The 17,266-nt window shown below is 41.1% G+C and overlaps 1 protein-coding gene across 3 annotated transcripts in view; it reads left to right on the top strand.

Moving 5' to 3' along the window:
• Positions 1–13,706, top strand: part of CILK1 (ciliogenesis associated kinase 1) — a 39,969-nt gene extending 26,263 nt beyond the window's left edge. For 2 of the 3 annotated variants that reach the window (XM_002746653.6, XM_078369379.1), the window contains 6 exons: positions 973–1,293; positions 2,752–2,942; positions 3,057–3,205; positions 5,798–5,926; positions 8,849–8,971; positions 10,000–13,706. In XM_002746653.6, coding sequence (XP_002746699.1) covers positions 973–1,293; positions 2,752–2,942; positions 3,057–3,205; positions 5,798–5,926; positions 8,849–8,971; positions 10,000–10,154 — 1,068 coding nt within the window. In that variant the 3' untranslated portion in view covers positions 10,155–13,706. Of the gene's footprint in view, positions 1–972; positions 1,294–2,751; positions 2,943–3,056; positions 3,206–5,797; positions 5,927–7,732; positions 7,953–8,848; positions 8,972–9,999 lie in introns of those variants that run through there. The other variant, XM_054254099.2, reaches the window with a different exon arrangement.
• The last annotated feature ends 3,560 nt before the right edge of the window (positions 13,707–17,266 follow it).

Raw genomic sequence — 17,266 nt, 5'->3', positions numbered from 1 at the left:
GGTGAAATTCACAAATCGCTGCAGGGCAGGAAAGCAGCTTTTCGATGAACGCAATTTTTTAAAGGATGCGTATAAGAAATGAAAAGAAAAAGATTCTGTAACCAGGAACCAAGAGAATGTATGCTTTTAAGAATAGTGTGAAAAGCTAAAAAATACCCCCCAAATCAGTTAAGACTTGCAAAAATGTCTGCAACTACAGAGAAGGCTTTCAAATTATAATAGATGCTAATGTCTGGGACCTCTACCAGGTTATCCCCATTAATTGCCTCTGTATCTACACTTGCATAGAATCATCACAGATGTTTATAACTGTCCCAGGCTTGCTAAGAAATATTATGCTATCCTTAATGACTTGCATTCAAAAAGACAAGAGAATACAGGGAATATTTCAGAAAGAATTGTCAACCCCAAACCTTAAGTTATCTCTTGGCTATATAGAAAACTCAGTTACCTAGAACAACTGACGGTTTTGTTCTTGATGGAGAAGGTTTAACCAAATCATGTTTTACACTTCTGGCACTTTTGGAATAAATGCATATGTGCCTGCTTATTTTGTACTCAAATCTTCCAGGATCATTATGTTTGGCTCTTTCAGTTTTTTATTATTTTTTCTCCTTCTTCTGTGGAATGAGGAAATAGGCTTAGAATGATGAAGTACCCTATTTAAGACACATAGCAAATAAGTTACAAAACCAGGATCTATGTTGATCCAGAATCTCTTTAGAAGTAGCAGGGTAGCAGCAGTGTCACTGGCTACTATATAGAAATGATTTTGTGTTGCAATCATTACATAAATTTTATGGTATCTTAGATAAGAAAAATCACAAGGGGTGTTACGAATTCAAGATGCTGTTTTCTAGTTGGGCTAAGAAACAGTAGTAAACTGGTCACAATGAAATATAGCCCAGTAATCAAGATAGTAGTAACTTTCCTGGCTAGACTTTTCTCCTAAAGCCTTATTTGTCATTCCAGGCACTTCGATATCCTTACTTCCAGGTTGGACACCCACTAGGCAGCACCACACAGAACCCTCAGGATTCAGGAAAACCACAGAAAGGCATCCTGGAAAAGGCAGGCCCACCTCCTGATATTAAGCCAGTCCCTCCTGCCCAGCCGCCAACCAAACCACACACACGAATTTCTTCACGACAACATCAAGCCACCCAGCCCTTTCTGCATCTCACGTACCCCTACAAAGCAGAGGTCTCCAGGACAGATCACCTGAGCCATCTCCAGGAGGACAAGCCAAGCCCGTTGCTTTTCCCATCCCTCCACAACAAGAATCCCCAGTCGGTGAGCAGCCCAGATTCACCAGTGAGCTTTGTGTCTGCTTATTTCTCTTCTGACCCCACTTATCATGTGACATATTTTCTCTTTCGGTATACAGAGTCTAATCGCAGTAGACTTATGTTGCAACAGCATGGAATTATGAAAAGACCCGTGGCTTTGGAGTGAAAGATCTAAATTCAAGTTCTGGCTGTGCCTGTTAATAACATGGTCACTCAGGGGGACAGCTGTAGGGTAGTGGTTAGGAGCTGGCCTCTGCAGCCAGACTACCAGGGGTTCAAATCTCAGCTGTGCTGTTTAATAGCTTGATACCTGTGCAAGTTACCCGGCCTCTCTGTTCCTCATTTTCCTCATCTGTAAAGTAAGGATAATAATAGTACTTATCTGCTAAAGTTGGTTTCAGGACTAAGGAGTTAATATTTGAAAAGAATTTAGAATAATACCTGGCACCTAGTTACAACTCTGTAAAGGTTAGTAGTTGTTATCATTAATCCCTGTGGACTCAGTTTCTTCATCTGTAAAAGGAAGAGTATAGTGCACATCCTACCTACCAGACAGGGTTGTTCATGAAGATCAAAGGTCATATTTATAAGATGTTTTAAAAAGCATAAAAGCGCTGTATTAATATTTATAGTTTGTTATCCATATTATTGCCGTTAATCAATACTGTTAATGCTGGGCTATTAACTGAGCCCAGATCCTTCTGCTTCTCTTGGGCTGGTTTTCAAAAGAAAACAATGAGTGTTAGATTTAATAAAATAACCTGACAAGGGGTCCTGTTTTTTACTAGCTTTGCAGTGCTGTCTGAAGAGGCCAACTTTCTATCACTTGTACGAAAAAGTGGCACTTTCTGTGTCAGTTCCTATTTGCTGAGTGCTGGCTCCCAGCCACCATGGTGTGAGACATTGCCAGATCAGGGCAGCATCTCTGGCCTGTTCACTTTATTCCAGCACACAATTTCGAAGTGGTGTGTGTATGGAAATGTCCTGTTGTAGCTAATTCTTTATAGCTAAGAGATAGTAACCATATCTACTGAGAAGGCAAAAAAAAGAAAAAGCGTTATCTGCATTGATTTATGTAAAAGGGCAGGCAAGCTGACATCTTAGCCTTAATTTCTTTCATCCATTTTTATAACAGTAGAAATCACATGAACTCATCTAGGATGAGACTGTGTGTGAACCTAGCCACCTTTCTGGTATGTGAGATGTATCTTAAACATTTTTTTATCCTTATTTTATACACCTTTAACGTCTTCAGTGGACGGCAGCTGATGCGATCCATGCAGGATGAGCGCGACAGAAAGATTGGGAATGTGTTTTCCACAATTGCCCCTCAGATCATCAATGTTATGCCCCATGAGCCTCCTTTGCATAGCAGAGGAAGTTTAGAATGGAGATTACTCATGGATGAGTTCCATTAATGCCAAGTATTGCTTCCCCCTCCCCACCCCACTTGTTTACACAGAAAATTGCAGCTGGCCTGGAACACAAAAATGGTGAGATAAAGCCAAAGAGTAGGAGAAGGTGGGGTCTTATTTCCAGGTCGGCAAAGGATTCAGATGATTGGGCTGACTTGGATGACTTGGATTTCAGTCCATCCCTCAGCAGGATCGACCTGAAAAACAAGAAAAGACAGAGTGATGACACTCTCTGCAGGCAAGTGTGTTGCTCACATTCATAAACGCAGCTGGGATTTGTGAGATTACTGGTACATATCTGAGGATATACGCTGTCTCTCATGCTGACCCAAGCCATGCTCTCTTCATTTAGGTTTGAGAGTGTTTTGGACCTGAAACCCTCTGAGCCCGTGAGCACAGGAAACAGTGCCCCCACTCAGACGTCATATCAGCAGCGAGACACACCCACCCTGAGATCTGCAGCCAAGCAGCACTATTTGAAGCACTCTCGATACTTGCCTGGTAATATAAATGACTTGGCTTTACGTTGACTTTTAATAAGAAATCCTGTCCTTGGAATCACATATCACTCACAAAGGTTCTGTTTTAGAAGGCAGATACTAGGGGATTACCTTCAGAACTGAGGGACACATCACAGAAGTATTTGCCCAAGCCTCACATTTTTTTTTTTTGAAACAGAGTCTCGCTTTGCTGCCCAGGCTGAGTGCAATGGTGGTACCTTGGCTCACTACAGTCTCTGCCTCCTGGGTTCAAGTGATTCTCCTGACTCAGCCTCCCGAGTAGCTGGGACTACAGGTACCCACCACCACGCCCAGCTAATTTTTGTATTTTTTACTCGAGATGGGGTTTTACCATGTTGGCCAGGCTGGTCTTGAACTCCTGACCTCAAGTGATCCACCCGCCTCAGCCTCCCAAAGTGCTGAATTACAGGCATGAGCCACTGTGCCTAGCCTCAGGCCTCATATTTTTATCTTTTATAGTCACCCAAGATATGAAATATGGTATAGGAAACTGGGTCCGGCCTCCAGGGAGGAAGGAACTGGCAAGAGCTGGGTGGCATATCTTTTTTTTGAGACGGAGTTTCGCTCTTGTTACCCAGGCTGGAGTGCAATGGCCCGATCTCGGCTCACCGCAACCTCTGCCTCCTGGGTTCAAGCAATTCTCCTGCCTCAGCCTCCCGAGTAGCTGGGATTACAGGCACGCACTACCATGCCCAGCTAATTTTTTGTATTTTTAGTAGAGACAGGGTTTCACCATGTTGACCAGGATGGTCTCGATCTCTTGACCTCGTGATCCACCCACCTCGGCCTCCCAAAGTGCTGGGATTACAGGCTTGAGCCACCGCGCCCGGCCTGGGTGGCATATCTAAGGCCCCTCTACCTGACCAGGTTTAGGGGAAATTGCCAATAGGGAAACCAGGGCAGGAGCTTAGATACGCCATCCTGGCGGTAATACAGGGGTTAAATGTCAGTGCTATAGTTTGATGGGTTCCAAAACCTTTCTCTGGATTTTCTATATTCCAAACTTACAACATTAGTGAATCATTCATTCAATACGTATGTATCAAGCATCTACTGCATGCCAAGCACTGGGAATATTATTGCAAACAAAATAGCTAAGCAGACCCACTAGGTCGCACAACTCTGGGAAATTCCTTCACATTGTAGTCTACACAGTGGTTTTATACAGCAGCTTTGCAAACAACATCCTCATCCTCACACAGCTTACATGCTAGCGGTGGGAGAGAGACTTTAACAAATAGGCACACAGTAATCACAGATCGTAAAAGAATGGTCAGGTAGGGCCTCTCTAAACAAGTGACTTGGCTGGGCCCTAAAGAATCAGAAGGAACCAAATGTGCAGAGAGCTGAGGGCAGAGCACAGCAGGGAGAGGGGAACAGTGAGTGAAAGATCTGGAGCCAGGAGCAGGCTTGTCCTCTGAGAGGAATGGCAGAGACCAGTGTGGCCAGAGCACAGTGAGAAAGGAGGTGACGTAATATGTAGTACGAGGCATCTTTGGGGGCCTTGTAAGAAATTTGGATTTTACTTCATGAGCAATGAGAAGTCCTTGAAGGGTTTTAACTGAAGGAGTGATGTGGTTGTATCAACACCTCTGTGCTGAGTAGGGGAGGGGCCGGCAAGCTGTAGCTGTCAGCCAGGTGAGGGGGATGGCAGCACAGGCTGGGGTGCAGTCAGAAGGGAGGGATGGGGCGGGAATGACAGGCCCTCCTGATGCGTGAAATTCCTCACCGTCTGGGAATGTGGCATCTAAATGCTGCTAAACTTCATCAGGATTGACATTTTGGTCTTAGAAGATTGGCCTGACAGGCCCCAGGATGATCCAGAAGAAGAAAGATCCAGATAACAGGTGTAGGGTGATGCAGTAGGCAGGGCCAAGCCTTGAATTACAGTGACCACAGGCAGAAAGGAGCAGGGAGTGAATCAGAGAGCTTTTTATTTCTTTTTGATTGTAGAGGAAGGAGGAGAAGGATAAAGGGGGAATTTAACCTTTGAGTTCTGAAAAATAGCTGCAGTGCTAGTGGGAATGGGAGTGATCTAGAGGAAAAGTGGCTTTTGTCCTGAGGTCAAGGTCAAGGCAGCCCATTCTGGGAGGCCTTGGGTGTGAGTTCCTTGTACAGACCAGAGTCATCAGCATGTGAGGGTAGTGATGGTCCTGGTTGGGCGAGACAATGGAACCCTGGGGACAAGACAGAATGAGGAAAGCAGAGAGCTGCAGAGTTGGAGGCTGGGGGTTTGGGATAGAGAAGAAATTGAAAAGGTGACTGAAAGGAAGTGGACTATGAAGGGGAAGAACAGAACATCCAGCAGCTGCAAAGCCCAGGATGGCATGAGAGGGTCACGATGTGGGACAGATCCACTGGTAGAAGCAGAAGAGGCCGCTCTTGGGCACCTAGAAGTGAGATGTCTTTCCTCTGACATCTGTCAGATGACATCATCACACTCAGTTTTTGCTTTGATTATTGCCTCATAGAGTGTTTTTGACAAATCGCGTTCTGCATTAATTTCATCTTTGTAGTCTGGTGTAAGATTCAATGTGCATTTTGCATTTTAAAATCATTTCTTCTCTATTAGGGATAAATATAAGAAATGGCATACTCTCGAATCCAGGCAAGGACTTTATTCCACCTAATTCATGGTCTAGTTCTGGCTTGTCTGGAAAATCTTCAGGGACAGTGTCAGTAATCAGCAAAGTAAATTCAGGTGAGTAATGATCATTAATCCCCAAATTTGCAAAAAACAAATTCCCTGGATGCAGCAAGGTGGGCACGGGGAACCATGGGACGAGCTTTGGAAGCACAGGGGCCTTTGTGGTCTGAAAGCTCAGGCCTCTTTTCCAGCCCTATCCTCCTGTCTCTTTCTTATCTGTAGTCCCTGGGGACTCAGCCAGCTCCCATAGGAGTCTGCCTTCAAGGGTAGCTGGGGAGTAGAGCATAGTCTTCCTGGCTCCAGGGAAAAACAAAAATACCTTGACAGATTCCTACTAGGCCTGACGGCCGAGGCCCTGGCTGCAGCAGGCACCCTTGTACTGAGGTAGAAGTCACCCTTGGCTGTGTCTGCCTTGTTCCAGCCCATCCCCTCCTTCTGATGGCCCAACTGCAGACCCAGTATCAAGATCCCTTCTAGTTGGAAGGTGGACAGTTTGGAAGGCCCTCCCCACTCTTTTTGTTAAATGGATGAATGAATTTCCTGAGTCCTAATGCTGACCAACCCTGTTAACAGTAGAAGCGTTTCCCACATCAGTTTTCCCTCATGCAGGCAGCCCCTGCCATGTGCTTCTCCCCCTCTGCACTGCCAACTGGGCTTCACTTCTCCCTGCCCTCATTCACTAGGTGTTTGTTTATCGTAAGGAATACAAAAAAGAAAGAGATAATATAGCAATGCCTGTATAGCCACCACTCAGCTTAAGAAGTCAAACTTTGGCCAGGAAGGTGGCTCATGCCTGTAATCCCAACACTTTGGGAGGCTGAGGCAGGCAGATCACTTGAGGTCAGGAGTTCAAGACCAGCCTGGCCAACATGGCAAAACCCTGTCTCTACCTAAAATATAAAAATTAGCCAGGCGTGATGGCAACAGGCCTGTAATCCCAGCTACTCGGGAGTCTGAGTCGGGAGAATCACTTGAACCTGGGAGGTGGAGGTTGTAGTGAGCCGAGATTGTGCCACTGCACTCCAGCCTTGGTGATAGAGCAAGATTCTGTCTCAGAAAAAACAACAAAAAACAAACAAAGTTAAACTTGGCAAATGCACATAAAGCCCAGTGTCTGTGCCTTTGCCTCCCATCCTCCCTGCTTCCCCTTACCTCCCTCCATGCCAACCTGATCAAGTTTTTATTTGGGTTTGTATACACTTCATAGTGTGGTTTTGCAGGTTTTAAAATTTATTTGAACATAATCTTGGATCACTGCTTCATGCATTTTAATAAATATGTGTGTAGCAATTATAGAGATATATATTATATAACATATATATATATATACAATACCATAACTTATTATTTATGTAGACTGTGACTTATGTATGCCTTCTCTTCTTGATGAACATATAAGTTTGTAATTTTTGCTACTAGAAAGAGAGCTGAGATGATTATTGTACCCTATTGTTATGCACAAGTGTCAGGGTTCCTCTGGGTATGATAAATAGGAGTCAACATTTTATTTTATTTATTTTAGACGAAGTGTTGCTCTGTTGCCCAGGCTGGAGTGCAGTGGCACAATCTCGGCTCGCTGCAACCTCTGCCTCCCAGGTTCAAGCAATTCTCTTGCTGCAGCCTCCCTAGTAGCTGGGATTACAGGCGTATGCTACCACACACAGATGGGTTTTTTGTTTATTTGTTTTTTGTTTTTGTATTTTTAGTAGAAACAGGGTTTCACCATGTTAGCCAGGCTGGTCTAGAACTCCTGACCTCAGGTGATCCATCCACCTCAGCCTCCCAGCATGCTGGGATTACAGGTGTGAGCCAGCAGAGTCAACATTTTAGGTTAAAGGGTGCTCATCTTCAACTTCACAGATACTGCCAAACTGCTCTCCAGCGGGATATGGGAGTTGCTCTGCATCCTTGATGCCACTTGGTACTGTCTGACAAGTGTGAAATGGTGTCCTCTTGTGGTTTAAACTTGCATGTCCTGTTTACTAATGGGGTTCATCATCTTTTCTTGTGTTTGCTGACTATAAGTCTTTTCTCTTTTGTGACTTACCTGTTCAAATTCTCTTCCCATTTTTCTTCATTCACCAAAGTGTGAAATGCACCCCCGCTGATCAAAACAACTCCTCACACAGGCATTCCAGTCTGTGTTTCCCACTCTGCCTCAAGCAGTTGCTGAAAAGCCTCTGTGTTGTGGAAACAGAGCAACTCTACCACTTATTGACTTTTCTTAATGGATAGAACTTCCATTTCTATGATGGGCAATAATGACAGTCTTCATTATTCCATGTGTGCCTTCAAGCCTTAATATTAAGAATTATAGACATTCATTCACCCATCCAGTATTAATTGATTACCTGCTATATGCAAGGCATTCAGTTATCCTCCCCAGAGTACAAAGATGAGTAGCATACAGTCCCTGCCCTTAAAGCTCTCCCAAGTGGAAAGGACATAAAAAGTGAATGTATTTAGTATTTTTTAAAACGGTTAATTTTTCCAATGTGGATAAGAACATTTAGTGTGTTATTTCTTGTCACAGCTAAATAATTGAATATAACCTGTGTGTCGACCTGTAAGAAAATGGTTAAATGGACTGTGGTTTAGCCATACTCTAGAATATAGATATACTGACATGGAAGGATAACTATTCTGTATTATGGAGTGAAGAAAGCAAATTTTAGAACAGTCTAAAGCTACTTTTACAAAAGAAAATAAAATATGTCACAGCCAACCAACCCTGTATTTGGTTGCCCCCTACAGGAGCAGCGCTGTCTTTGACCCTCTCAGTCTTTCTGACAGGGTCAGAAAAACTAGCCAGGCATGGTGGGACGCTCAGCTCAGAATTCATTTTTATCACGATTTGCTATTTTCCCTCAAAGTAAAAACTTAGTTTGTTATTGCTCTGCAGTGCTGTCATTTAACCTTTTGATGTCCTGGGTCCATGTCTTTGTAGTAAAAGAGCTTTTTGCTTTTGCAAATCAGTTGGTTCCAGCTCTACAAGTTCTAGTGGACTGACTGGAAACTATGTCCCTTCTTTTCTGAAAAAAGAAATTGGTTCTGCTATGCAGACGGTACACCTGGCACCTATTCCAGACCCTTCCCCTGGTGAGTTCTATTTTAAATGATTCATGAATTGACTCAACAAATGGTTACTCAACAACTACTCTTCACATGATCGTTCATCTTACAACTGCATGTTGTCGGCTTGGGTTCCACCAATAAATGAGACTTGCCCTCTACAGATAATAAGTAAGCTGAATAAGGGCTATATAACATATAGTAAGTCAGATGCTTACTGACTTACTGCTAAGGAGAAAAATACAGCAGACAGGAGGTAGGGATTATGGGGGTTGGAGTGTGGGGTACAGGTTGCAATTTTAGATAGAGTAGCTAAAGAAGAGCTTACTGCAAAGGAGTTGTTTAGTAAAGACCTGGAGGAGGTGATTGAGTAAGCATGCAGTATGAGTGAGGCCTTTTTCAGACAGGAGATTCTTCTGTGCTTGAGCTTTGAGGCAGAACTGGCCTGACAAATTCAAGGAGCAGCAAGGAGGCCAGAGTGCGGGAGTGACATGAGTGAGAGGGGGCATAGCAAGACGAGGTCAGGGGCAGTAAGACGCCTGTAAGCACATTGTCATGGATTCTGAGTGATGTAGAGCCCTCAGAGGGCTTTGAGTCCAGAAGTGAGGTGATCTGACAGCTATCTTCATGGGCTCCCCAAAGCTGCTGTTGTCATTAGACTGAAGCAGGGGCAAGGTTGGAAGCAAGGAATCCAATTAGGAGGATGTTGAAATTATCCAGGCAAGAAGTGATGCTGGCTTGGGTCAGCGTGGTAATAGTTGAGCTGGTAAAAAGCTACCAGGTTCTGTAAATATTTAGAAGGTAGAGCTAGGAGGATATACTGACAAATTATATGTGGGACATGAAAAAAGACGAGCCAAGAGTCATGCCATTATTTTTGGCCTGACAACTTTAAAATGTTGTCTTTAACTGCAGTAGAGAAGATTATAAGAACAAGACAAGATGCTCCTCTTTAACTCCTTATTTTCTCGTGTTTTTGTCACCAGAATGCAATTATTTCACTTTGCTTGCATTGGCCCCATATCAGTCCTGCCAGCCTTTTTCTTTCATTGCAGGTTATTCCTCCCTGAAGGCCATGAGACCTCATCCTGGGCGCCCTTTCTTCCACACCCAGCCTAGAAGCACTCCTGGGTTGATACCACGGCCTCCAGCTGCCCAGCCAGTGCATGGCCGGACAGACTGGGCTTCCAAGTACCCATCTCGGCGATGACTATCTGCCTTGGTGATGGATCTCTTCATAGGGAGAAGCAGGACACTTTTTCTCAGCTGACTAATGTTCTACCTGCAAGACATGCAGAGGGCATAAAAGCAAATCAACACTTTATAGTTATTCTGAACTAAGACATGTCAATATTTTAAAGTTTTTTTTTTTAATATTGATTTGAATGCAGTACGCTTTTTTGTATAAAATTATTTTATTCCAAAACTGGGTCCCATTATTTTCTTAAACAACAGCATTTTGTATATATGAATTATGTTTTAGCATTTTATACAGTCAACTTTGTAATGAACTTTTTAAAGATTAATTGATTTTCCTTTCGTGTTCCAGATAGTATTTTATACAGATTTTGAAAAAATGTAATAATATTAATGCAGTATTGCAACAGGGGTGCAATTTAAGGCTATATGATAGAGGCTCAGTGTGTGCAGTTATTTATGAAGTGGTTAAATTTTAAGTATGGCTCACTAGGTACTTCAGGCTTTCTTGGACTGTTGTTAGAAAACTGATCCTCTGCTTTTCTTAATAAGTCATTGGTTTGGTTTTTGGGTACCACTCTGCTGCTGTTCTAAAAGAACTATTAGATAATTGGCTTTGTTTTATTTTTGTTCCCCAGATGAAAGAAGACTAAGTAAATACATTTTTTAAAATGTTCCCAACACCCTTTAATGTGTTTACAGATATCAAATGAAACCAGGCTTAATCATACTATGCCATTATATTCTCATTTATTCTATTTTTGAAATTGAATTGTTTGTGTACCAATAAAAGGAGAGCTTTCTGCATCAAAAGGCTCTCAACATAAAGGTTAATACAGTCAATCAAACTTACATTCCTGCCAAGATGCATGGCCGAAAAACTAAGTATCAAAGCAGCAGAAGGTTTTCGAAGATAGTAACTGAGATGGAATTTTGCGCCTGGCTCTGTTCTCCAGATCTGGCTAGGAGCAGTCAATGACTAATCTTCTGTCCTAGCCAAATTCTCAGGACAATTTGGGGAGCAGAAAGAGTTATGGCAGAGGTTCCACTCATCTGCAAAGTCACAGTCACATGCCACATTTGATCTCCTAACCCTGGTGTAGTTTCTTTCAAGAGTGAGAACTCTGTGTTGGGCAGAGGCTGTGTTCCATTGAGAGGAATGTTTACAGCAATTTTGAAAATGATGAAGCCAGTTTGGAGACAGAAAAAGACAAAAGGTTCATCTCTATATGGTACATTTGCCTCACTCATGGTTACCTTAAAGACAAGAGGGAGGATCACCATCAGTGAATGCAATGCAATCAGTGAATGCAATGCAAAGTATGACAAGAGTGTATTGACTCATATTCTCTTAGGGCTCAAACTACTCTCTGTTGGTTCTGGGTTCCAGGATAATGGTAGGTTGAACCATATGTAAGTGATCATTTTTATAGGTTAAAATGATAGGTGAAATGAATATAGACACTTCCATATGGTTCAACCGAATGAGTTGGTAAATAATTGCTTTGGTGTATTAATAATATGTTGCATTCTGAACGAATTATCATAGCTTCCAAAGGGCCCTAACCTAAAATCAGAGAGTAATTTATGCTTTGGAGAATCTGACTCAAAAACATACTTGACCAAGCACCATGATCCCTAGGGGCATGAGAAAAGCACATAATGGTTGTGGGTGTGATAGGTGATCTTTTCCTGCTAACAAGCTGGCAGCAAAGCTTCAGAAAATATACATGCAAGCACAACTTGAAGCTGAATTCATTTCTGTATTATATTCTCAACTCATTATCTAAAGCATCAGAAAATGTGTTTTCAGAGATGAGTCCTTTACTATAAGGTTAAAATTTATTTTCATTTTCTGTATTATATATGAAGAGTAAATTAATCTGAAACCTCGCCCAGCTTGCTGGAAAGCAGGTTTTAAATTGTAAATATTCCTTAGAGGAGCAAATGGATTGTTCAATACCATAGTCTTGGTAATCTAGCTTATATAAGGTCATTAATTTTTTTAATTGAAAAACCTAGTTACTTAATTATTTCACATTATAAAATTGTTTTTGTAACACTTTTGTAGGGCCCAAATTCAGAGAATACTTCACTTTCTTCCTTTTATGCTTTCCTTTGTTTACCAGCAGACAACTTCCTGGGGAAACCAAATCATATTCATAAAAAAGTCAAGTAGCTGATGTGCAGTTGAGAAAACTAGAGGACTGAAAAAACAAATTCTAACTAGCAAATGCTATGAAGGACTCTTCCTCCCCCTTTCTGAAATGGGTAAAGGACTAATTGTGTATACAAGCTATGCACTATAGAAGGGAATATTAACCATTTCTTTTGTCTCTTTCTGTTTTTGTTCTGACTGAGATTCTGTTACATGAAAATAAAATGCTACTTGTTAGCTATATTTTTTGTTATCATAGAATTATAAAATATAAGACCAACAGAAATGATATATATACCTGTAACTGTACCTATCAGGACCATACCTCATTTACAATCAGAAAGCTTACTGGGATGTCAGGAAATGATACAGGATTGGTGCTCATTTCATGCTGAAATGAGATAAAAGTTCAGTGATGAAGGTGTGCTGTGGGGGTACCAATGTGCCCCACATAGAGCGAGCAGAGCAGGGAAAACTGCATTTGCATAAAACTACTCTTGACATGGTTGTTCATCTTACAATAAAATTTCATTCATTACCAAGCCCTCAACCCAGCTCATGTATGATAGGTTTTATGTAGGAAGAAACTTGATTTTCAAATAATTTTTAAAGTATGTCTCTTACCTAAAGGACTATATACATCTAATAAAATAACACTGTGTCATTTTCTGGAGTTATCAAAAATTGTATACAATCAAGACAGCACAAAATAAGAATTATTTTGTTTTTAAGTGCAACTACACGTACTTTTGGAGTTAATGGGCACTGTGCTTTCTCATGAAGTAGCATTTCCCTACCATCAAGCCATTGTTTTGTGCCATTCAAAAGAGGAAAAAAAGGAATTTAGGCTGTACATTTCAGTTCAGTGTATGACCAAAAGCAATATGTTTATAAGAAGATGTTTGACATACTCATTATTTTATATCATTTAAAGCATACTGTAGCAATTTGTTTGTTTAATATATGTAGCTAATTTTTAGAATTATTTTTACTATTTCCAACCAAATGTACTGTACTTTTATATAATTTATTGTGAGGACGTTCTCATGGAAACCATTAGGAAGACAGACTGGAGGTAAATATCACATGAATCTGTATTACCAGTTTCTCATAGACACTGTGCTAATGTGAATTTTTAATGACCTGAATCAAGTCTTCTGATCTCAGATTTCTCAGTACAGATAGAAATTAGTCACCTGATTCGATTACAATGGAGTAACTGACAGTATATTTATTTATAAAGCAAATTTTCATAACGGAAGATAGGAAGACAGAAAACCACTTAAGCAAGACCCTTCTGAAATAAAAATGTTGCTTTTTAAATAATTTGTCCCAAGGTGTTTAAAAATGTCAACCTTATGTAAGGAAAAATTCCCTGCTCCAAATAAAGTTGAAGTTTAAGAAAAACTGATTTGAGTGTTCTGTTTTTGTTTTCATGTTCTTCCATTAGTATTTTCTAATTTTTGTCCTTTTTTAGTTCATTTGGAACTTTGATGTTTTATAACTTCTGAATGCTTAGTATTGTGTTATCGCTATGAAATTAGAAGCATACACTTAAGAAGCAGAATGAAGAGTTATCCTGCAATATGGAGGTTTTTTAAAATTTAGCTTTTAGAAAGCTAGGTGCCTGGGAGTGGTGGTTCATACCTCTAATCTCAGCGCTTAGGGAGGCAGAAGAGGGAGGATCCCTGGAATCTAGGAGTTTGAGATCAGCCTGGGCAACATGGCAAGACCCGTCTCTGCCAAAATTACAAGATTTAGCCAGGTGTGGTGGAGCGCACCTGTGGTCCCTGTTACTTGGGGATCTGAGTCAGGGGAATTGCTTGAGCCCGGGAGACAGAGGTTACAGTCATCCCAGATCACCCCTCTGCACCCCAGCCTGGGAAAAAGAGCAAGGCCCTGTGTCAAAAAAAAAAAGCAGGTGGAAACAGTTTCTTGTTCCTGATTTCATCATTTTGACTTGCTTTGTATGTCTTTAGCTTTTCATAGCACATTCTCATATACAACATAAACCTTCAAAAGAAGTTCATAACTTCATGAGAATGTCATAGTTCGTAACTTCATAAAGAATGTCACAGGAAATTAATTTTCTAAACATTCTTTGACTCCTTGACAGGATTTTGTAGAAACATGACCTACCACGTGAACTTGCATTGGTGAATCCCTAAATGTGCCTCTCGCCATCAGAACACGGTGACTTTACTGTGTAATCATGGGCATTTGTCTAACTTTTTGGCATCACATTGGGTTCATGCTGCCCCTTCAGAAACCCTGAAGAAGCCATTTCAAGCTCTCAACCATCTTTCCTTATAAGAAAACCCACTTGTTAGAGTAGACTCTGACACTATCGCTTATAGCTAAGGCTGAATTGAAGACAAATGTGTTCCTCTTCTGGGAGTATACAAAGCTCTTAAACTGAGATTTGAAGCTCTTGATCTTTGTGCATGCAATTTTACCCACTACTGAGCGGATGAGTGAATGGTTGAGGCTAAGAAGACTTCTCAGGGCCTCGGAAAATGTATCACATAGGTAGGTAGGTAGAATAGATAGATAAAATGAATAAGACTGTCTCAGAATGAGGACAACTCTACGGGTCTTCGAGAACAAGCAGGTTGATGATGTCAGGGGCTTCAAAGGAATAAACTGGCTTTGGGGTACCTGTCATAAAATGCCAGAACCATTACAACAGGAGTTTTCATTTCTCCCCAAGCCTGTGTAATAATAGAGTCACGCTGCTACCTTATTTACACTTTCAGGCGAACAAGGCTGAGTGTTGCCAGAAAAAGGTGTCCTTATCCAGACCCTAAGAGAGGGTTCTTGGATCTCACACAGGAAGGAATGTAAGGTGAGTCACAGAGTGCCATGAAAAGCAATAGTTTATTGACAGCTACTCAGTTACAGAGTAGAGCGTCCTCAGAATGCAAGAGGAGGAATGCCTCCTCTTTGTTTTTTCTCCAATAGGGTTCTTATCTATCTAAAAGGTAAGCTAAGCAATGTCTATGTACTAACAGCATGAAAAATATTAGTACTTGGTTAATTTAAAGAAAGTTATCCTTGGCATTTTCATGCGTAAGTATGTGAAAGTATGACTATAATTATCTTAAAGGCATATAGCATTATGCAATATTGGAACACCTGGACATTCTCCTTTCATAGGAATTTTTCCTTGCAGGTATTATTAAGCAATAAAAGAAGACCCTGTCTCCACAAGACAAACAAGAACAAATTCTCACAAAAGACTATAAGACCCACAACCTTCCACAAAGGCCAATGCAGTCTTATAGAAAAAAATGCTGGTACTATCCTTGTTATTCATCTTTGTAGCAAAGGAAAATTATTTCAAAACAATTATGCCATCGTCATTTTTGTCCTTTAGAAATCTTTGTTTCATTTTACCTCCCTGAACACACACATAATTTACAATGGCATGCGTATTCCTATTGCAAAACTCTATTTCCAAATAAATCTCTTTTAGAGAGCCTGTATCTGTTTGTTATTTAGGAGTCTTGCTCTGTTGCCCAGCTTGGAGTGCAGTGGCACGATCATGGCTCACTGCAACCTCCTCCTTCCAGGTTCAAGTGGTTCTCCCACCTCAGACTCCTGATTAGCTGGGACTACAGGCGCGCGCCACCACACCAGGCTGATTTTGTATTTTTAGTAGAAAAGGGGTTTCACCAGTTGTGAGGCTGACCTCAAACTCTTGACCTTAGGAGATCCGCCCGCCTCAGCCTCTCAAAGTGTTGGGATTACAGGCATGAGCCACCGCGCCCGGCCCTCATTGGCTTTTTCAACTAGTAGGCATTTCCAGCTGGATGGCTCATAGCAACAAAAGACAAATTCAACCCATTTTCCACAAAGTTTGTCTTCCTCTTCCACTCTTTATGGAGCTAGAAACCAAAGCATTGCCCATTCTTTCATTCATTCAACAAATGTTCTCTGAATACCTACTGTATACTAAGCCGGATGTACAAAAGGAAAACAAAAAAAAACCAAAAATCCTTGATCTCATGGAATTTACATTCTAGGAATCTACAGAGAAATAAATAAAAAATATTGTGTTAGATGACAATAAATGTTATAAAAAATAGACAAGAAGTGTGTGTGCTAAAATATATTGTGTTAAATGACAACAAATGTTATAAAAAACAGACGTGTGTCTGTGTGTGTGTGTGTGTGTGTGTGTGTGTGTGTGTGTTGGGCAGAGCATCATTCTAGACTTTTCTCCCTCTTCCCTTCAACCTGATTTGTAAAGCCTTTACCACCTACCTCCTTAGTATTTCACCTTTTCTTACCCGTATTATTCAAACTCATGCTCCTACTTTAATTTACACAAACACAACAGGTTTCTTTCTCTGCCCCTACTGCCCCAATTCATTCGCCACACTTTGGTCAGAGAAACCTACTTAAAATAAAATCTGACCATGTTAGCGGCTGCAGTTGTTTAGCACTACAGGCTTCTCAAGCAAGAGTCTCTCTAGCATCCCGTGGGTGAAGAAAATAACATTTTTAGCCTGAGAAACAGCAGAAGCTGCCTCTAAAAATAAAATGTATTTTCGAAGGCATATATTTCAAACTTTATTTTTTATTTTTTTTAGAGATGGGGTTTCCCCATGTGACCCGGGCTGGTCTCCCTTTTTTTTTTTTAAAGAGAGAAAAAAAGAAAAAGAAAGAAAGAAAATGAAGAGAGAAAGAAAGAAAAAAAGAATAGAAAAAGAATGAAAGAGAGAAAGAAAGAGGAAGAGAAAGAGGGAGAGAGAACGGGAGTCTAGCTTTATTGCCCAGGCTAGAATACAGTCTAAAAATGGGTATTGAAAACCTATTTTATGCCAACAATTGTGCTTAACCATGGAGACAGGAAGGAAAACAACAAACAAGCAGCTGACCAGTATTTCATTTAAACCTGTGAAATGCTATGCAATTGCTGAGGAGTGATTTACTTCCAATTATGTAGTCACTTTTAGAGTAGG

Source organism: Callithrix jacchus, chromosome 4 (assembly GCF_049354715.1).
Source record: "Callithrix jacchus isolate 240 chromosome 4, calJac240_pri, whole genome shotgun sequence".
Lineage (NCBI taxonomy): Eukaryota > Metazoa > Chordata > Mammalia > Primates > Cebidae > Callithrix > Callithrix jacchus.
The sequence above is the reverse complement of the archived record's forward strand: the minus strand, read 5'-3'. Positions and strand labels throughout refer to the sequence as shown.